Raw genomic sequence first — 21,512 nt, 5'->3', positions numbered from 1 at the left:
CTTTTGAGTTATATCCCTTTTCCAATTCGGTACGTAAATTTTTTTTTATCCCACTTTAGTACTTAAACTATCATTTTCATCTCATTTTACCCTAAATATTACAGATGTCTAGTAAGAATGTGACACATGTCACATTCTTATTAGAAACCCTTTTTTTTTACGTTAAGTTGGGATGGAAATGATAGTTCAGATACCAAAGTGAGACTAAGAAAAGTTTAGATGCTAAAATGAAAAACGAGTATAGTTTAGAGGTCAAATCATGAATTGAGTCTATTTTTTTCGTAAGAGATTGTATTGAGGTAGGGGAATAATTGTAGATTCGAAGCTGAAATTTATTAGATTTCATCTTTTGAGGTTTTGTGTAGATATAAATACTTCCAAGCTATTATAATTTCAAAATTTGAAAGAAAAATGCAAATTCGCAGCTTGAGCTATTAAGCAAGTCGAGTTCAAATATTTTTCTAGTTTATAATGGAACTTTCTAGTATTGGTCCATTTTCTAATATTTGGTTGGAAAAGGTGAAATTTCGTGTTAAATTTGTTATTAGTCTTTATACTTTACATAAATTATGGATTTAGTCTGTGTACTTTAATTTGGTCAATTTTAGATTCTATATTTTTAAAATTTTGTAAATTCAGTCTTGACCCGAATGGTAGTAGTTAAATACGCTTGGTTAAAATTTGCTATTAGTCTTATACTATATGTAAGGTTTTAAATTTAGTTCATGCTTTTTAATTGGATCATTCTTAGCCCCTATACTTCTCAAATTTAGAAATTTCAATCCTGATATAAATAATAGCCGATAAATCCTTTAACTACCTTTTTTTCTTTTTGTAATTAGCACGTAAAAATAGCGATTTGCTACATCATATTTTGAAAATAAAATAACTTAATAAATTTAACCCATACCATTTTAATCAGGATTAAAATTTTAAAATTCAAAAAATATATAAATTAAAAATAACCAAATACAAATTAAAAAAAAAAAACTAAACCCACAATTTATAATTATACCTAATACATTCTCAAAGTGAGACACAAAGCTTAGGCTGGTTTCAACATTAATCCATTAAAAATAATAATAATTCGTGAGCGTTGAATATGAATATATATTAATATGGTTATATTTAATTATTTTAAAATATTTTATATATTCATAGAGTTTCGCGTAATTATATTTTTTATACAATTTTTATTACTACACATAAATTTTAAAATTTTAAAATTGAAAAATAATACGTATTTAAATATATTTAAACTCATATTCTTCTTATTATTACAGCAATAACGATATTAATCAAACTATTAACCATGATTGAATGCAAGATTATAAACATGAGACATAGAGTGACCTTGATCCCAAAATTAGTAAATGCTTAAACCCTAACCTAATCCCAAGATCATCTACCATTGGCAACACAATCAAAGACAACATTGCACATCTGTCAATCTTAAAAAATCTAATTATTTTATGAATTATGAAGAAAATAATTTAGAGTTATATAAACATTAATGTTATTGATAACGTGAATAATGGAGGACCCAAAACCATCATGCTTTTTTCTTTCAAAAAAAATATATGAAAAATAATGCAATACTTGGTTCTTACAATTTAGCTAGGAGTGTTCAATTGAATTAATCTATCTAGCTGGTTTAATTTGGTTAATCGATCGGTGGTCGGTTAATAGTTTTTCGAAATTTTAGTTATCGGTTAATTCAGTTCGAAATCGGGTAATTAATCGAATTAATCAAACTTAATTATTAATATTATGTGTTAATTTCAAGACTTATGTAGTATTTTTAATTATGTAGTGTTTCAAGACATAACATTAATTCAGTTAATTCAGTTAACTTTCAAGACAAAAACATATATTTCGGTTAATTTCAATATATTTTTTTATATGTTTTATACTTGTTTTAACCAAAAACAAAAACATATTAATTTCGGCTAATTCGGTTAATCGACTGAATTAATCAAAATATTTCAATTCGGTTAACTTTTTTTTAAAAATTCGGTTCAGTTGACGATTAAAGGATTATACAGTTCAGTTAATACTAGTTCAGTTCGACTAATAACTGAACCGACCGTTTCAACACCCCTACATTTAGCAGTAGCAAATTACTGTCACGTACACATATTACAAATGGACAATTCCTATTATTCAAATTCATGACTTGAATTGCGAGGTGAACAACAGTAAAAATATTATAAAGGTCTTTGTACTATAAGTCAGATTGTATTTTACATCTTTTACTAAAAAATTGACAAATTAGTCTCTACATGTTAGATCTAAAGGTAAATTGATTATTCTATTAATAATTTCATCTATTTCTACTATTAAAAACTAGTTGCTATACGCTAGAATGAGGTACACATGGCACACCTCGTGTAATTGTTTGGTTATTTAGTCAGCCATGCCAGTTTTTAATAGTAGAAATTGATGAAATTTTTAATAGAAATGATCAGTTTTTTGAGTAATTTACCCATTTTTTGAGTAAAAAGGTGCATAGGTTCTGATCATATCTACTCTTCTTGACACAATGCCTAGAACTACCCATAGCTCCTCCCTAACTCATAAATAGGAGGATAATGCATTTTAAATCACTTAAACTTACGTCTACCTATATTGACAACAATACTCATGCTAATCAAACTAATACTCAATCAACAACTATGAATTTATAATTATATAAAAAGTAACACAAAATGCTATAGAGATAATCCACTTTCAAATGTTGTAATAAATTTGAGCATAAACACATGAATGTTACAATGGCAGACAAGACAAGCTAAAAGAATATATATATATATATAGTGTTTGATGAAAGAGATTTTGGAGCATTAATTGAAGAGGTTAGTAGTAATAGTTTTTGTGTTGGGTTATTGTCTATGAATCACAAAGAATAGGACGGTTGATTGGAGAACCGGGTCAACCGGCTATTGTGTCATTCATGTTTGAAGCACAAAGTTTGGATCATCATTATTTCATCCTTTTATATTTATTCTACTCTTTAAAAAAAAATCATTACTGTAGAAATTACATAATTTCGATTTAAAAAATAAGTTAAATTTGAAAATCTAATTTAATTAACTCCAATTCAAGTTCGATCATAGAAAATTAATATCCTAAACCCATTAAATCTGAATCCAAAACTGTAAATGACCTAAACTTAAAATGCCTGAACCCGAAATAACTTGACATGAAAAACTCAACTAACAAACGCAAATATTTCGAACTCAAAATGGTTCAAATCCAAACTTAAAATTATTCAAATTGATTCAATCAACCTACCTCAATTGAATTTAATTTTATTTTGACCATTTTGAATTTTCTTTTGGTACAATCAAAGTTAATGGGATGTTAAATTCGGTACCAATCCCTCAAAATCTATAAATTTATAAGTTAGTCCATAATAAAATTATAGTTTAATCCTTCTAAAAATTCTAAAAATATAAATCAATACAATAATGAAATTATATTTTAGCTTTCATAAAAATATGTAATCTAATCCTGACATTCAAAAAAAAATTCATTCTAACCTCACCCTTAAATACCAACATTAAATTTTAACCCCTTATTCCTTTGGGTTGGTTGTACTTGCTTATAAAACAAGTTTTTGTTGTATTCAATTTCATCCCCACCTTTGATCTTCTTTAACTATATATATAGCCAAAAACAAAGAAAAAAAAAACAGAAAGTAAAGAGGTAATGAGAAAAGCAAAGGGACCCAACGTGTTAATGGGGCATACAAAATGTACAAAAAAGCTAAGCCCTCTGCAATCATTTGAATTGAGGGATCCAACGTTCCAAATTGGACCTTACCCTACTTTTTATATTTTTATTTGCCTCTTCTTCATTTCAAACCTACCAAAAGCATACAATAAAATTAAATTAAAAATTCATATCCCAACGTATACTTCAGATTGGGGCCAACAGTACACAATATTCTAAACAATTCAAAAAGTTAAAAAAGTACAGTGTTTTTAAATAAAGGCTATTTGACAGTTAGTATCAGATATCGGATAAGAAAATTTAAATGTTCAAAATAGTTTTATGAAAAAAACTGAACTATAAAAGAGAATGTGAAAGAAAGCTTTCGATTAGTCATACATTGGCGATTTCAATAATCCAGTGTTTGAATAGTTTAATGACTATTTTGTAACTTCTTAAATGAAGGGTATTTGACAGAAAACCCAAACGTAGAGCTTTCGATTGATTATACTTCAATGACCATTTTATAACTTTTTAAAATTGAGTGACTAAAATGAAAACTTAATAATAAATAGAGACAATGGGTGTAATTTATCCTTAAATGAAATGAGTGGTGGTGATTTTAATATTCTCAGGTGAATCTTCTCATATTTCTCACCTACTCTCAGTTATTCTTCACCAAAACCCTATGGATGCCCCTATATTGTTGACTAGAAATTTTAAAAATGTAAATAATAGTGGTGAGATATCATGACCAAATTAAATTATGGGATACATTTTTGGTTCACAAAAATGAATATAATCCTTTGATCCAGAAAATTAAAGGGTCCAATATTTGTGATATTTCTAAATCCAATACGTATAGCTATGTTTGTTGAATGCACGTTGGCATCTGTATTGATTACTGTTTCATGCTTTGAAATCAATGGCAAACTTAATCATCACAAAACATTAATCAAGAAATGTAATCAACGGTGTTGATACATGCTTAAATAATCACAAAACATTAAACAAACACCATATATATATATATTCAATCTTCTTTTGTCGTCTTTAATAAAATGAAGACACCAACGTTTGAACTTTGAATTTGAGGAGTCCTTTTCTTTGTTCTCTCTGTTCTTTTCCACTCTCCCTCACATACATACATATATCAGTTGTCAGATATCTATATCTATATCTATATCTATATCTATATCTATATCTATATCTATATCTATATCTATATCTATATCTATATATAATATTATATATTGGATCGTTCAAAGTAATTAAACTGATTAGCTTCTTCTCTCCAAGATTTCTGGGTTTCTGCCATTGTTTTCAGTACCTCCCAAAGGTTTAGTGTTCTTTCTTAAGTTTCTTGTCTGAAACTGCTTGTTTTCTTTGAAGCATATATTGTTAGCAGAACTTAAGAAAAATGGTTTCTTTCCATGTTTTTTTCTTACCATCTTCTAAGTTGTTTACCAACATTGTTGTTTCATTTTTTTTTTTGGTCCAGTGATCAAAATCTTTCACAAGAACTCTTCTTGGGGGAAAAAGTGACTGATAAAATGCCTCAGCTAATCAACTCTAATTCAATTTTCACTTCTCCTTCCAAGAATCTCAAAGGTTTAAAGGCTTTACTCTCTAACAATGTTGAGCCTTCAAACACTGATGATGTCTTCAATGAAAATGAATTAGCTCAAAGAAAAGCTGAAGAAGCAGGTATATTCTACATACACACACATCCATCCATCCATCCATCCATCTATCCATCCATACATATATAATATATATATCTTTCTCTGGGAAAGTTGCTTCTGGTATTATCATTAGTATTATTACTTGTTGATACCATCATAGTGCTGATTTAGGTCCACATCAATTGGATTGTTAGGTGTATATTTAATTTTTAAGTACAAAAGGGGTTGCATGAAGGTATTGTCTTTTAAGTTTTAGGTTCAATAGTGACATTCTAACTTGTTTGAAGTTAGAATGTTTCAATAGTTGTAACCCTTTCCTTATCCTTGAACTACGATCTCGTTTTGTAAAAATCTTTTGTAAAAAATAAAAGAAGACCCACTTCTGCATGTTACTTTAGTTTTGGTGTAGGGTATTGGGACATTCCAACTCATTATTATCAGAGTCTCTTTCTCTTTTTCATCTTTTTCTTTTCCTTATTTTTGGGGCTAAATAGATGATGAGCATCAATTAAGCAGTTAATAAAAATTATGATGGTAAAGAAAAGGAACAAAGGGTAAATTGAGAAGTGCATGTGAAGTATTTGATGTTAATAATATGATATTTTAGAGATGAAATGATAGATGAGTAGAGTTTAGTTTTTAAGATCTTGCCAATGAGGCATGGCTCGGTTGGCAAAGGTGGAGGCTTTGGATCTTGTGCATTTAGGTTCGAGATCCATCATGTGCAATTATATGAGTGGGTCTCCAAGTCCCACCATGTGCAGTTTTCATATGTGAGTTCTAGTCTAGTTAGTCTAGTTTGTTGGCTTTAATCTGAACTGTACTAGTTCTTATTCTAGTTGTGTTGTAATGGTTTGGTTCTACTTTGTGATTTGTTAGACAATCCTTGTTGTAATAGTTTGATACTTCTTCGGACATATATTTGTTTTGATACTTTGATTGTATTTGTAACACTTTCAAAATTTTTTTTGAAATATGAGTCTTCATGATCCTCTAAATACATGGAAATAACTTGGAAAATTCTAAACATATCCATGTTCGGGCACATACTCTCGAGACCGAGTAACATAGGATCACATTGTTCTAATACTTTTAAGGCTATAACAAAGGAGCAATAGCTCAAAGTATTTTAATTGTTGTTCCAAATTGTGATTAGAGTTTAGGATCATATTGCTTGTGGGAGATTAATGAAATTTGGAGTCTAAAAACTTATGTTCTCTGGCTCTTCATTTTTTTTTTAGTATCCATACCTGATATTCCTGTCTAACACATACATATGAGGATATGAGCTTTAAAGATCCTCCAAACACATAGAAAAAACTGACATACCCTTGTTAGACACATATCAGTATCGGATACTCAAACCTGAGACCCGGTAACATAGAGAAAAAACTAACTGCATTAATCCTTTATGTCAATCAGCTTCAAGGAGGTACCAAGCAGCAGAGTGGTTGAGACAGATGGACCAAGGTGCATCAGAAACCCTGCCCAAAGAACCCTCTGAAGAAGAATTTTGCCTTGCACTTCGAAATGGGCTCATTCTTTGCAATGTCCTTAACAAAGTCAATCCTGGAGCTGTTCTTAAGGTTCTCAAATGGAATGCTGTCACATTTCTTTCACAAACTTTATTATGTTCTATCATTGTTCGAAATAAAAAATTGAACTGCTTCTGATTATGAAACTTGTTTGTATACAGATAGTGGAAAATCCAATAATCCCAGACCAGTCAACAGAAGGAGCAGCACAATCTGCTATTCAGTATTTTGAAAACATGAGGAATTTCTTGGTAGCTGTAAAAGATATGCAGCTCTTGACCTTTGAAGCTTCTGATGTTGAAAAGGTTTCAAATTAGAACTTAGATATGTATTAAACTTATGTACTGTTTTCAGTTCTTCAGCCTTTGTAGCATACTTCTCTACCTGGCCTACTTTGCAATCCAAGTAGTTCAAGCTCCATCAATTATTTCTTTAAGAAGCATGTTTTTGCCCATTGATTCGAAATTTCTCGGCTATCTGCATTGTTATCTTGATGGTTCTATTTGCTTCAAATATGCTGTTTAATGAATACAAAAAACTTGAATCTTCAGGGTGGTTCAATGACTAAAGTTGTGGACTGCATTCTATGTCTGAAAGGATATTATGGATGGAAGCAAGCAGGAGGAATTGGAGTTTGGAGATACGGAGGATCTGTAAAGATTACGGCCTTCCCAAAAGGGTCACTACCTTCCTTGATTGGAAGTGAAAGTGCCGACGATTCTCTGGATGGGTCAGATTCATCGCAATATGAACAATTATTGGAGTTTCTCCATCTCTCTAATGAAGTCACAATTGAGGAGTCCAAAACTGCCAATGCTCTAGCTTTTCTTTTTGATCGCTTCGGTCTTTGGCTTCTACAAGCTTACCTTAGAGACAGCAATGGGATTGAAGAATTCCCCTTGAATGCAATGGTAGGTAAGATCCTTGCCAAATTATCGATCTGTCTAAACCGAGTCAGTTCTTTGTTTTATCATGTAGTCCGGTATGATTTATTGATCAAATTTGCAGTTAGTAGATACATTAATCAGTAAGATCGTGAAGGACTTCTCAACATTGCTTGTTTACCAAGGAACACAGGTAATACGAACTTCAAACTGCCAGTATGCCACTGTCCTGATTAGTATTTATGCCTTGGAAAGCAAGTAACTATGCTTGTAGATACAAGACAAATACCTTATTGTCATTCTCCCTGAGCTGAAATGATCTAATAGTTTCTTTTGTTGCTTCTTTTCCAGCTTGGGCTGTTTCTGAAGAAACTCCTGAAAGCTGACATGAATTCTCTATCAAAATCCAATTTTATAGAAGCCATCTCACTATATCTCGGTCAAAAGACTAGCCTGGCATCAAATGATGTCTCCAAGTTCTGCATCTGTGGTGGGAAACGAGACATTGTTCGCCGTAGCATTAGTCATTCTGCCATTAATGCAGACCTTCTTGATCTTCAGCAGAGAGAAATACAGGTTAGAAACTTTTTTCCCTTAGTAACTGATCTGCTATCATTCATTAGCTCGTGAATAATTCTAAACATACCTTAGACAACTGACATCCTGTTGTCTTATGTTTTATATCATTTTAGGACATCAAATTAGATTTTCAACAAACAAAGCTTGAAGTCAAACAGATTCATTCAAATTGGGAGGAAGAACTTAAGAGACTAGGTAAGAATCTTACAACCAAAGACATTACATATTCATTTTAACATGTTTTTGAATAAAATTATGAAACTGTATATTTTTCATTTTTTAGTGCATCATATCAAGGGTCTCGAAGTGGCATCCTCTTCTTATCACAAGGTATTAGAAGAAAATCGTATGCTTTACAATCAAGTCCAAGACCTCAAAGGTTTGCATCTATGTTGGATACATGAACTGAATCTATGCTTGTTATGAATGGTTATTGACTTAAATCCTTTTTATGATGTTCAAACAGGAACAATACGAGTTTACTGTCGAGTGAGGCCCTTTTTGCAAGGCCAAACAAACGGACAATCAACTGTGGATTACATAGGAGAAAATGGAAACATCATGATTGTCAATCCTTTAAAGCAGGGCAAAGATGCAAGAAAAGTATTCTCTTTCAACAAAGTGTTTGGACCAACCGTCTCACAAGGTATTTTCCTATACAATATGGTTAAGTCTTTGTTATCCATCACGTCTTTCTTCTTACATTCATATCGTGATGGCATTATTCTCAGAACAAATATATGTCGATACTCAACCGCTTGTCAGATCTGTATTAGATGGCTTTAACGTTTGCATCTTTGCATATGGACAAACTGGCTCAGGAAAGACATATACAATGGTATATTCGTCAACCGTACTTGTGTATCCAACTGCACAAAGTCTTCTTTTCTTTCATCTAGCTTTAATTGCAATTCGTTTTCTTTGTTCTTCGTAGAGTGGACCGGATTTGAATACCAAGCAAACGTGGGGTGTAAACTACCGTGCTCTAAGTGACCTGTTTCAAATATCCAAGGAGAGAGCAGATTTTGTTAAATATGAAGTTGGTGTGCAAATGATTGAAATATACAATGAACAAGTGAGAGATTTATTAGTCATGGATGGCTCAAATAGAAGATATCCTTTCACATTTACTTTCTTGTTTATATAGTTGAACTGTATAACTTTATTGAATCAGGCATATGGTTCACCTTAACAACCCATACATTGGATATTCGGAACAATTCTCAGTTGAATGGCCTAAATGTGCCTGATGCAAGTTGGGTTCCAGTTTCAAGTACTCAAGATGTTCTTGAACTGATGAGAACAGGTCAAAAGAATCGTGCTGTAGGTGCTACGGCTTTAAACGAGCGAAGTAGCCGTTCTCACAGTGTTTTGACTATTCATGTGTATGGTAAAGAGTTGGTTTCTGGATCTATTCTCAAAGGTTGCCTGCATTTGGTGGATTTGGCTGGGAGCGAGAGAGTGGATAAGTCCGAGGCAGTAGGTGACAGATTGAAGGAAGCTCAACACATAAATAAATCACTCTCGGCACTAGGAGATGTCATCTCAGCACTTGCACAAAAGAGTGCACATATTCCTTACAGAAATAGCAAGCTTACTCAAGTATTACAAGATTCTTTAGGTATATATATATACACAAATATATATACATATGTTTGAATTTATGTTCTTTAGTTGTTCATATCTTACTTCTTTTTGTGTGATAGGTGGTCATGCTAAAACATTAATGTTTGTACATATAAGTCCTGAAGTCAATTCCATTGGAGAGACAGTAAGCACACTGAAGTTTGCTGAGAGGGTTGCTTCCATAGAACTCGGGGCAGCTAAATCGAACAAGGAAACCGGTGAAATCCGAGAACTTAAAGAAGAGGTGAGTTATTAAAATTTTTAAGTGCCATTGTTATATATAGTTTGGATGCCAAATTGTCTTATACCTTATTTAAACATTGTCATAGATATCAAATCTTAAACTTGCATTGGAAAAGAAAGAAGCAGAAGTAGAACAACTGAAAGGTGGAACTGCTCGAAGCGCGACTGAATCTCAACGAGCAAGAGCGGTTTCACCTTTCCATTTTCCAAGACGTAAGCCTGAATCATCTCCGAGACGTGGTGATGATAATAGAATCACAGAGGTAACTGAAGAAATATTGGACATTCAAAGTTCGACAGGAGTTTGTTGAATAATGAAACTGTTTACATCTATTTTATGGCTATATTGGATCCTTTTCAGGCTAGAAGCTGTTCTTCGGGTAAGCAAAGGAGGTCAAGATTTCCATCCGTGTTTGCAGACAAGGAGACATTTCCTAAGATGCCTATTCTAGCTGAAGAGAGATTACTGAGAGTAGTAAATGCAAGGTCACCGTCTCCTCCTGTTCGGAGGTCCTTATCCACTGATAGAGGAGCCTTAATTAGAAGCAGGATCAAGGCTGACACAGTTGAAAATCAACCAGTCTCAAAAGTACCATTTCCGGCTAGAGTACCGGTTAACAAATCCTTAGCCAGTACAACCGTGATCCCATCAGTAGATAGCAACTCCTCCAGGGTTCATGTAAGTTCTCAAGAGATTTCCAAACAAGATAGCATCTCTGATAAACTTAGCACGAAGAAACTGCATCCGGAACACGAAGAAGAGCAGTTTAGGCAAGCCCTTAATGTTAGACAAGGTGGAATAAGGAAAAGCAAGGCTGAGAGCAAAGCTAAAATGAAGCACCAACTGCCTACAAGACTTCATAAAACCGATGCAGCAGTCACATTGCTTTCTGAAATAGATGCTGGTGAGAAAATAGAGGAGCCTCGAAAAAGCGACTTCTCCGAGACAGAAAATGAGAATATACTCATTGGCTCTCTTACATCCAGCGCGTTGAAGACGAAGAGGTTTCGACAGAACATCACCAGGAATTCACAGAATGTTGAACCAAGGTGTACTTTCAATGCTTTCTTTTACCAATTTCCATTTATAAGTTATGATATACCATCAATTTAGTAGTAACGTACATTGTATTACCATGTGCAGGGGCTCAGTGCAAGCAGTAGAACCTTTTCTGGGAGAGAAAAACCGACAGGCAAAGGATGGAAGTAAAACTTTGATGCCTGAATTTCGAAGGAGCCGGTCATCACCTCGTGGGAAATTTTTGGTTTTGCCTTGATGATACTACAGTATATAGGGGAATTAAATTCTTGGAATTTGATATATTTTTAAAGGTTTTGTACAGTAAGTACTGAGGTTGGTGTTTCCAAATTCCAGGTTGCATTTGCTGATCAAGATATGTCATTGAAGCTGATTATATGCACACTTAAAAACATATATATATGATTTGTTTTACTTGAGAGAAGGTCTATATTTCATTAAATATAATCAAGGATACCTTCAAACACAAGTCATATGAATAAAATGTTAACCGGACTCGGTTATGAGTGAATAATTGCATCCATATATTTTTCAAACCAAATACCAGATAACTTATTTTTCATCCATTGTTTTTTTGCAGACAATCTTGTACACTACTGTTTTTAAGTATTGCCTAAATTTAGACATTGATTTAGATGGCTTTTAAAAAACTTGTTCAAAGGTCTATAAATAGTAATGGTAGAGAAAAACCAGAAAATTTTCTGTTTAAGATTGATAAACATTGACAACCTCAGTTTAGATGTAAAATTTGCGAAGTTAAACTTCCATTGTTACTAACTCCGAAACCATTAGCATGGAACCATTTCTTCAACTCATATATCTGCAAATTTTCAATCCATTAATACGTATCGGTTTCAATATATTATCTTCTAGTATATGGTCAGTTTTAGGCTTTCAGCTTTCTCAGAATAGCCTATTTTAGATGCATATCTCACATTCATGCAACATTTGAGGCTAAATGTCTCATCCACTTCATGCAGAAAAGAAAGTAGATTTGGATCATATCGGGTATAGCCAGAGCATTTGCTAACAGCTGCAAGTTTGAAACACCATTGTGCCGAGGGCCTCAACAATGTTAAAAAATCTCAAGGGAGCTGCATTACCTAATGTTCCAAGGCCACCGCCATCAACGGGGAAACAGAAGGAGAATCAGGTAACAACGGATAATGCTGCACAATGTTCAGTCACCTCTATCTACGGTGCCAATATTGGGGACTTGTACCGCAAAGTAACGGCTACATGGTGCAAAAGCCCGGTTAGCCATTCGTTTGCTATAAGTGTAGAAAGTCCTTGTGATGATCAAAGCCATAATACCTGCAAGATTGATTTAAATGGATGGCAATTTTGGGGAAAAAAAGGTCTGAAAAACATCGAAATAGATGGCGAAAGGGTCGATATTTATTGGGATTTTCGAGAAACGAAGTTCAATGCTAGCCCCGAGCCTTGCTCAGACTATTATGTAGCAATGGTGTGTGATGAAAAAGTGGTATTAGTTATAGGTGACATGAAAAAAGATGCTTTAAAAAGAACCAAGAAAAAACTTTCCTTGATAGACCCTAACTTGTTGTGCAAGCAAGAGCATATTTGTGGGAAAAGACTCTTTTGTTCCAAGACCAAACTTGGTGAAGGGATACAAGAACACGACATTATAATCGAGAACTGTCTATCCGATCCCGATGATCCCGAAATGTGGGTTACCATAGACGGTACCACCATCATTCGAGTTATGAACCTTCATTGGAGGTTCAGAGGAAATGAAATAGTCACAGTTAACAAAACACCTATACAAATTTTCTGGGATGTACATGACTGGTTATATAATAAATCCAGTTCAAGCCATGGATTATTTATTTTCATACCAGGTGAACCGGATTCAAACTCTATCATCAACAGTGATGATGATTGCAACATAAATATTCCAAAGTTTTGTTATGTTTTATATGCTTGGAAAACTGAGTAGGCATCATTCTCTTTCACGGTGGAAACTATAAACATTTGTTTTGGTTTGGTCTAGTTTAGTAATTGTATGTTACATCTATGTTGTCCGGATTTGTATGTGAACTCAATATAGACCTAATGAGTGTATGTTAAGTTTTTTTAATATATATATTTATAAGATCATATCTCGATTATGTCTAAAAATATGTTGAACTTAAAATCATGGGTAATTTAATTAAAAATTCTATCACATGCGTATACGTGCGAAAACAAAGTACTTAGAACATAAATGTTAGTTTCAAAATAATATACAATAAATAATGAAATACTTGGTTTTGAACTAATTAATAATAACAAATGAAATATGTACAACATTAAAATAAAAAAATAAATTAAATTGTGAGTAAAATGAAATTTAAACACGTTAATACATCATATCAAGAATTCTAATTGCACCACAATTGGTTTGGAACTAAATCCTTCCACTTATCGAGCGGGCTACCTAGCCCGACCCGTGAATAGGTCTACTTATAACATAAACTCAATCAAAAATATTATCAATATATACTACAGATGAAGATAAAAAAGGATGAAGATAATAAAGTATGCATAAAAAAATTAAAATATAAATATTCTATTAAAATAAAATTTTGGTTTCAAAAATAAAAAGATTATAGAAAAATATTTTCTTAAATTTCCTAATCGAATTTATTTATTGACTACAGCAGGCTTTTTTTGAAAAAGTAAGGGTCAAATTTGGTGTCTAGGAAAAATTAGTTTTTAATATCTAATCTCTTTTTATTTATTGACTCCATTAGCCTTCGAGTCCTCCACCAGTAAGTCCAGAGAAAGAGAGAACAAAAATGGAGAAACAAGAGAAATCCGGTCATTTGGTGCTTGTTATGGCACGCTTCCAAGGCCACTCAACTCCCATGCTCCAGCTAGCTACTATCTTGCACTCAAAGGGCTTCTCAATCACTATAGTTCACCCTGAATTGAACTCTCTTAACCCTTGAAACCACCCCGAATTCACCTTCGTATCCATACCAGATAAGATCAAGGAATCTCAACTCTCAGATGAAGACCTTGCAGATAAGCTCAAGAATTCTCTAGTCTCAACTGAAGATGTTGCAGGTTCCTTGCAGAGTCTCAACAAAAACTGTGCAGCACCATTACAAAAATGCCTCGAAAACATTTTGCACTCTCATCACCATATTGCTGCAGTCATTTTTGACGCACTCATATTTTGTGCTCAAACTATAGTCAACGAACTGGGGATACCCGGTATAACTTTGCGTACAAGTTCGGCTACAACATTGCTATTATTTCCGGTACTTCCTCAACTTGGTGAGAAAGGTGTACATACCACTTTAATATTTGGTTGCAACAAGTTGTATACATGATGATCATACGTAATCTTGGTCTGGGTTAAATTTGTGTTGCAGAATTAATGTCTGGAATTGAATCACCAGAGCTTCAAGCTCTGCAGCTTCAACGCTTACGAGCATTAATAGTACAGAATCCGACTCAAGCGATGATGGAGGTGAGGGCTGCATTCACAAATATGATTAAGTTCTCATCAGCTATAATTGTGAACTCGATGGAATTTTTGGAACTAGAAGCACTGTCAAAGGTAAGACAATACTTTCCTACTCCAATTTTCACTGTAGGACCATTACACAAATTAGCTCCAGCCATTTGCGGCTCATTATTGACTGAAGATGATAAATGCATCTCTTGGCTTAACAAACAAGCCCCCAAATCTGTCATCTATGTGAGCTTTGGTAGTATTGCCAACATTGATAAGCAAGAACTAATTGAGACAGCTTGGGGATTATCCAACAGTAAACAACCCTTCCTGTGGGTGGTTAGACCTGGTATGGTTTGTGGCTCTGAATGGATTGAATCTTTGCCAAATGGGTTTGAGGAGAGTGTGGGAGAAAGAGGTTGCATTGTGAAATGGGCACCTCAAAAGGAAGTGTTGGCTCATGCTGCAGTGGGTGGATTTTGGAGCCACTGTGGGTGGAATTCAACCATTGAGAGCATTTGTGAAGGGGTACCAATGCTATGTAGACCTTTCTTTGGCGACCAACTCTTGAACACAAGTTACATATGTAATGTTTGGAAAATAGGCTTGGAATTGCAGAATCTAGAAAGAGGGAATACAGTAAGAACAATAAAACGACTAATGGTGGAAATGGAAGGAAAGGATATCAGAAAGAGAGCTATGGATTTGAAGAAGAAAGCTGCTCTTTGTCTTATGGAAGACGGTTCTACAACTTGTTCTTTCAATGGGTTAATAAAGCAGATATCAGTTTAAGAGTGTTGGGTTTAGAACAGAAGAACAAGCTCAGCTTGTGTCTTGTGCAGCAAGCCTTGATACTTGCTGAGCAAACAACTTGTTTCAAGTAAAAATAAGGAAGAAAAACAAGAAAATGAAGAGAGTATTGATGAACAAATTCTGATTTCATTCATAGAAATGAGCAATGGCATAATGCCAATACATAAACCAAGCACTAAGCTTGTCAAAATCAGCAAAATGTTTACCTAATGGTTACCTAACACCACTAAGCATTGAAACTTGAAGTAATTAACTTGTACATACAAGCAAAGCTGAATAAACAGCTCATCAATCAGCAAATTACATCAATCATCAACCTAACATAGTTGAAAATGAACTAAGATACATTTCATTAACTAAACATTACAAAATGAACAAAACTAGATCAATTTGAGCTTGCTGCGGTAGCTTCTGCCTTGCTCGATCCTCATGGTCTGCATGTTGGCTGGTATGGCAGCATGCTGGCCAACTTCATCACTCCTCCTTGGAGAGCATGCTGCAAACTCCTAGTTTCTCCCTTAAATGCTCAAATCTAGTTGCATTAAGGGCTTTAGCAAAGATGTCAGCAAGCTGATCCTCTGAATTGCAATGAATCAGTTTCTCCTCCTGTGCTTGTTCCATTTCTCTAACTACATGCAATTTAATGCTGAAATGCTTAGTTCTTCCATGGAACACTGGATTCTTTGCAATTGCAACAGCAGATTGATTGTCACAAAAGATCTCTGTTGCTTCCCTTTGATGCACATTTAAGTCAGCCATGATCTTTCTTAGCCAAATGGCTTGGTTGACAGCACTTGTTGTTGCCACATACTTTGCTTCAGCAGTGGATTGAGCCACCACAGTTTGTTTCTTTGAACTCCAACTAAACATAGCTGAACTAAGATTGAATGCATACCTTGAGGTGCTTTTCATGTCATCAATCGAGCCACCCCAGTCACTGTCTGTGTAGCCGATTAGCTTCAAGTTTTCAGCCTTGTTATACATTAAGCCATAATTCACAGTGCCTTTAACATATCTCAGCACTCTCTTTACAGCTTGAAAATGCTTTTCATTACTTCAATGTAAGAATCTTGAGAGCAAGCTCATAGCATGCAAGATATTAGGTTTGGTAGCTGTTAAATACAACAAACAACCAACTAGACTTCTGTAGGTTGTTTCACAAACCTTCTCAAAATCACCTTGGCTCGATAGTTTTTCTCCAACAGCAACAGGAGTCCTTGTTGCTTTGCTGTTTTGCATGGAGAACTTGGTTAAAATCTTTAAGGCAAAACTTTTCTGACTCAGAAATATCCCATTCTATGTTTGGCACACCTCCATTCCAAGAAAATAGGACATTCTTCCTAAATCAGACATTTCAAACATGTCATGCATCTTAGTCTTGAAATCGACCAACATAGCTTGATCTCCTCCTGTCACCAGCAGGTCATCAACATACAAAGACACAACGAGCTGTGTTTGTGTTCCTTCCTTCTTAACATACAATGTTGACTCACTCTTGCTCCTGTCGAATCCCAAATCAACCAAGTAGCCATCTATCCTGCTGTACCAGGCCCTTGGAGCCTATTTTAACCCATACAATGCCTTTTTTAGCTTGTACACCATGTGCTAATTTCCAGCTATCTCAAACCCCTGTGGTTGTTCAACGTAGATATCTTCCTCAAGAAATCCATTGAGAAAAGCTGACTTCACATCAAGCTGGTGAATCTTCCACTGCTTTTGTACTGCTAAAGCAATCAGTAGCCTAATGGTGTCAAGCCTGGCCACTAGTGCAAAGGTCTCCAACTAGTCTAGGCTATATTTCTGGCTGAACCCCTTGACAACTAGCCTTGCTTTCAACTTGTTCAAGCTTCCATCAGCATTTTGCTTGGCTTTATACACCCATTTTACTCCAATAACCTTCCTTTTGACTGGTCTTTCAACCAATTCCCAAGTCTGGTTCTTTTCAATCATGCTGATCTCCTCAACCATTACTTGCTTCCACTCTTGCTGAGCTTCAGCCTCTTCAAAACTACTTGGTTCAGCTGTAAAAACATGATCCCTTTCATAAATCTCAGCCAATGGTTTAGTACCCCTGACTGGTTCATCATCAATGTCTATTTTAAGACCATTTTGGTCTGTTTTAGCTTGATCAGTAGCCAGATCTTCAGAAACTGGCTCAGGTTGATTCCTTTCCCAGTTCTAGCATAGTCTCTCATCAAACACAACATCCCTACTCACTGACACTTTGTTTGCTAAAGGATCTAAGATCCTATAACCCTTCTTGACTGTGTTGTAGCCCACCAAAACACCAGGTAGAGCCCTTTCAGACAGCTTGTCCCTTTTAACAGCAGGTACATGTGCATAACAAATGCATCCAAAGACCTTTAGATGAGCCAGTGATGGCTTGAATCCAAACCAAGCCTCGAATAGTGTCTTCAGTGCCAAAGCCTTGGTTGGAAGTCTATTTTGAATGTAGGCTGCAGTGTTAACTGCCTCAGCCCACAGAGTCTTGGGCAGATTCTTCTGAATCATCAAGCACCTAGCCATATCCAACAAGTTCCTGTTATTTCTCTCACTTACACCATTTTTCTGGGGTGTATAAGTGTTGGTTAGTTGATGTTTAATGCCTGCCTTATCACAAAAGGCTTGGAACTGAGCTGAAGTATACCCAGTCCCATTATCTGACCTTAAGATCTTCAACTTGCAGCCTGTTTCAGTCTCAGCAGTAGCTTTAAACTTCCAAAGCACAAAGGCCACCTCTGATTTCTGTTTCAAAAAGTAAATCCAGCAAAATCTTGAAAAATCATCAATAAACAGTGTGAAATACTTGTTTCCACTTAGTGACTCAGTCTTCATGGGACCACACACATCAGTGTGCACCAGTTGTAGTTTTTCAGAGGCTCTCCAGGCCTGATTCGAGGGAAATGGAAGTCTGGCCTGCTTCCTTAGCTGACATATTTCACAAACCTCCTGGTTTTGAACTAAGCTGATGAAATGTTCAGCCAAACCATTTCTGCTTAATTGGTCCATTGATTTATAATTGGCATGTCCAAGTCCTTGATGCCAAAGCTTGGATTCATCTGCTATGGCTGTATAGGCAGTGTCTGAGTCCTTTGTCCAATCAATCACAAAGCTCTTGTCAGCCATAGTGACTGCCATGAGCTTGGATTCACTTGGATCACTGATCTGGCATGGCTTGTCCTTGAACATTACAGAGTAGCCTTTCTCTAGCAATTGAGCTATGCTAAACAGGTTTCTGTCAATCTCAGGCACCAAGAGCACATTTGAAATCACTTTGGCACCTGTGGGAGTGCTTATCAGCACATCACCCTTGCCTTCTGCTTTTATAAAGTGGCCATTACCAATTTTCACTTTGGTTCTGCAGCTTCTGTCCAATGACTTGAAGATTGCAGCATCTGGTGTCATGTGATTGGTGCATCCACTGTCTAGGAGCCAACCATTTGAGAGCCTTTCCTGAGCAAATGAGCATGACACAGCAAAGACTTGCTCCTCTTGGTCACTGTCTTCCTTGGCTACTCGAGCCTCAACTTTCATCTGTTGAGATTGATTTTGCCTTGGTTTGCCCTTGCTTTTGCAGACCCTTTCAACATGTCCCTTCTTCTTGCAATGTTGACACAAGGCATCTGGTCGAAACCAGCATTTTTCTTCTGGATGACCAATCCTTTTGCAATATCTGTAAGGTTAGTCACTGCTTCTTGTAGTATCAGGCTTAGGCCTGTTTTTCCAGGTTTTCTTGCCTTTGTAGGCAGTATTGGTCTTTGCCTGAAAGGCACCTTCTTGGTGCTTCTCCAGTCTGTTAGCTCTTCTCTGCTCTTGTGCATATAGAGCATTAATGAGCTCTGTTAAGGGAATGCTGGTCAGATCCCTTGAGTCTTCGAGAGATGAGATTTTTGCCTCATACCTCTCTGGTAAGGTTGAAATCACCTTCTCCACTATCTTTGCTTCACTGAACTGCTCACCAATGAGCTTTATGTTGTTTACCACAGCCATAATCCTGTCAAAATACTGCTTGACAGTTTCTTCTTCCTTCATCTTCAAATTCTCAAAGTCTCTCCTCAAGTTCAACAATTGTTGCTGCCTTGCTAGCTCTTCTCTGCTCTGGTGCATATAGAGCATTAATGAGCTCTGTTAAGGGAATACTGGTCAGATCCCTTGAGTCTTCGAGAGATGAGATTTTTGCCTCATACCTCTCTGGTAAGGTTGAAATCACATTCTCCATTATCTTTGCTTCACTGAACTGCTCACCAAGGAGCTTTATGCTGTTTACCACAGCCATAATCCTGTCAAAATACTGCTTGACAGTTTTTTCTTCCTTCATCTTCAAATTCTCAAAGTCTCTCCTCAAGTTCAACAATTGTTGCTGCCTTGTCCTCTCTGTCCCTTGAAACTCCTCTTGCAACTTGTCTCAGGCCTGCTTTGGTGTTTCACAGGCCATAATCCTTGTGAAAATCACATCTGACACTAAGTTCTGGATGCAAGACATGGCCTTGTGCCTCTTGGTCCTCTCATCAGCATGTTGCTTGATCTGAGCCACTATTGGATTGGCTCTAAGTGGCTCTAGTTCAATATCTAAATTGACCACCTCCTATAGATCGAAAGCCTGCAGGTAGGTCTTCATTTTGACCACCCATATATGATAGCCTTCTCCATTGAAGACTTGTGGTACAGCTGGTGAAAAACTTGATGAAACCATAGGTTTCTGGTATTTGAACTACAACAGGTCCTCTAAGAATACAGTTCTAGATACCAATTGTTGGGTTTAGAACAGAAGCAGACAAGCTCAGCTTGTGTCTTGTGCAACAAACCTCGATACTTGCTGAGCAAACAACTTGTTTCAAGTAAAAATAAGGAAGAAAAATAAGAAAATGAAGAGATTATTGATGAAAAAATTCTGATTTCATTCATAAAAATGAGCAATGGCATAATGCCAATACATAAACCAAGCACTAAGCTTGTCAAAATTAGCAAAATGTTTACCTAATGGTTACCTAGCACCACTAAGCATTGAAACTTGAAGTAATTAACTTGTACATACAAGCAAAGCTGAATAAACAGCTCATCAATCAGCAAATTACATCAATCATCAACCTAACATAGTTGAAAATGAACTAAGATACATTTCATTAACTAAACATTACAAAATGAACAAAACTAGATCAATTTAAGCTTGCTGCAGTAGCTTCTGCCTTGCTCGATCTTCATGGTCTGCATGTTGGCTGGTGTGGCAGCATGCTGGCCAACTTCATCAAAGAGACATGAAATTAAACATCCTTGTAGTTCTATTTTGCAATTACCCCACAAACAAATACCCAATGAATTTTCCACGAAAATTGGCAGGTTGGATTCTCCCTACTTTCTTTTCTTCCACAATAAGTTGGTTCTCAATAATTTAATATATAACTTTATTAATCAGGATCTATGTCAAATCATCAAGAACAAAATTAGATGTAGAAGCGTACTTTATTACATCAAATCATCCCATCATCAATTATAAATTAGTTATTAATGTATCTATACATATTTGGCTTATAGTTTATTTAATAACTAAAGCCTGATAAACATTAACCAAATTAAATTATTTTTAATTTGAGCTGATCTTTTATGATACTAAACAATAACTTATAATTACTATTATTATATATGTGATGTCTACATTTTCCAACACTTGGTACGTTTATGACGCAAATACCATTATGATTTGCCATTAGAGAGGCATAATAACTTTTAGGTGAACTGTAAAGAGATGAAGATAAATTAAACTATATTCATGTAAGTTATGCAAAAGAGGACCTAATGCTAGCCCGTGACAAGATAGGTCAAAAAAGCTTTAAATGTCTTACATATGTGTTCCTAGACTTTTTGTCTCATAAGATGTCGCTTTTGGAAAAAGTTGACACAATCTCATGATGAGATTGTAAAAGCAAAACC

General features: G+C 35.1%; 3 protein-coding genes across 4 annotated transcripts; all 3 read left to right on the top strand.

Moving 5' to 3' along the window:
• Positions 1 to 4,828: 4,828 nt before the first annotated feature.
• LOC107903415 (kinesin-like protein KIN-14F) lies at positions 4,829 to 11,724 on the top strand. The gene is made up of 17 exons (XM_041092580.1): positions 4,829 to 5,053; positions 5,216 to 5,421; positions 6,822 to 6,985; positions 7,096 to 7,239; positions 7,486 to 7,845; positions 7,943 to 8,011; positions 8,170 to 8,394; positions 8,511 to 8,592; positions 8,681 to 8,776; positions 8,864 to 9,043; positions 9,129 to 9,235; positions 9,332 to 9,510; positions 9,600 to 10,018; positions 10,104 to 10,267; positions 10,353 to 10,529; positions 10,628 to 11,316; positions 11,411 to 11,724. The coding sequence occupies exons 2-17, from the start codon at positions 5,268 to 5,270 to the stop codon at positions 11,541 to 11,543; spliced, it is 3,342 nt and encodes a 1,113-aa protein (XP_040948514.1). The 5' UTR covers positions 4,829 to 5,053; positions 5,216 to 5,267; the 3' UTR covers positions 11,544 to 11,724.
• A 121-nt stretch (positions 11,725 to 11,845) lies between these two features.
• Positions 11,846 to 13,390, top strand: LOC107903416 (uncharacterized). Its single transcript, XM_016829454.2, has one exon. It carries the CDS (start codon positions 12,378 to 12,380, stop codon positions 13,263 to 13,265), a length of 888 nt encoding a protein of 295 aa, XP_016684943.2. The 5' UTR covers positions 11,846 to 12,377; the 3' UTR covers positions 13,266 to 13,390.
• Positions 13,391 to 14,050: 660 nt separating this feature from the next.
• LOC107903417 (UDP-glucose iridoid glucosyltransferase) lies at positions 14,051 to 15,702 on the top strand. Of its 2 annotated transcripts, none has more exons than XM_016829455.2 (2): positions 14,051 to 14,599; positions 14,689 to 15,702. In XM_016829455.2, exon 2 carries the CDS (start codon positions 14,694 to 14,696, stop codon positions 15,561 to 15,563), a length of 870 nt encoding a protein of 289 aa, XP_016684944.2. In that variant the 5' UTR covers positions 14,051 to 14,599; positions 14,689 to 14,693; the 3' UTR covers positions 15,564 to 15,702. The 2 variants fall into 2 exon arrangements, with proteins under 2 accessions (XP_016684944.2, XP_016684945.2); XM_016829456.2 differs by having other exon boundaries at positions 14,060 to 14,590.
• The last annotated feature ends 5,810 nt before the right edge of the window (positions 15,703 to 21,512 follow it).

The sequence above is a fragment of the Gossypium hirsutum genome, chromosome D05, assembly GCF_007990345.1.
Source record: "Gossypium hirsutum isolate 1008001.06 chromosome D05, Gossypium_hirsutum_v2.1, whole genome shotgun sequence".
NCBI lineage: Eukaryota > Viridiplantae > Streptophyta > Magnoliopsida > Malvales > Malvaceae > Gossypium > Gossypium hirsutum.
The sequence above is the reverse complement of the archived record's forward strand: the minus strand, read 5'-3'. Positions and strand labels throughout refer to the sequence as shown.

Excerpts from the sequence above, each read along its gene's own strand:
- LOC107903415 (XM_041092580.1), top strand. The coding sequence starts at position 5,268 with ATGCCTCAGCTAATCAACTCTAATTCAATTTTCACTTCTCCTTCCAAG. Across the intron at positions 5,422-6,821 it reads AAGAAAAGCTGAAGAAGCAG|CTTCAAGGAGGTACCAAGCA; the intron begins GTATATTCTACA and ends TATGTCAATCAG. Across the intron at positions 10,530-10,627 it reads ATGATAATAGAATCACAGAG|GCTAGAAGCTGTTCTTCGGG; the intron begins GTAACTGAAGAA and ends GATCCTTTTCAG.
- LOC107903416 (XM_016829454.2), top strand. The coding sequence starts at position 12,378 with ATGTTAAAAAATCTCAAGGGAGCTGCATTACCTAATGTTCCAAGGCCA.
- LOC107903417 (XM_016829455.2), top strand. The coding sequence starts at position 14,694 with ATGTCTGGAATTGAATCACCAGAGCTTCAAGCTCTGCAGCTTCAACGC.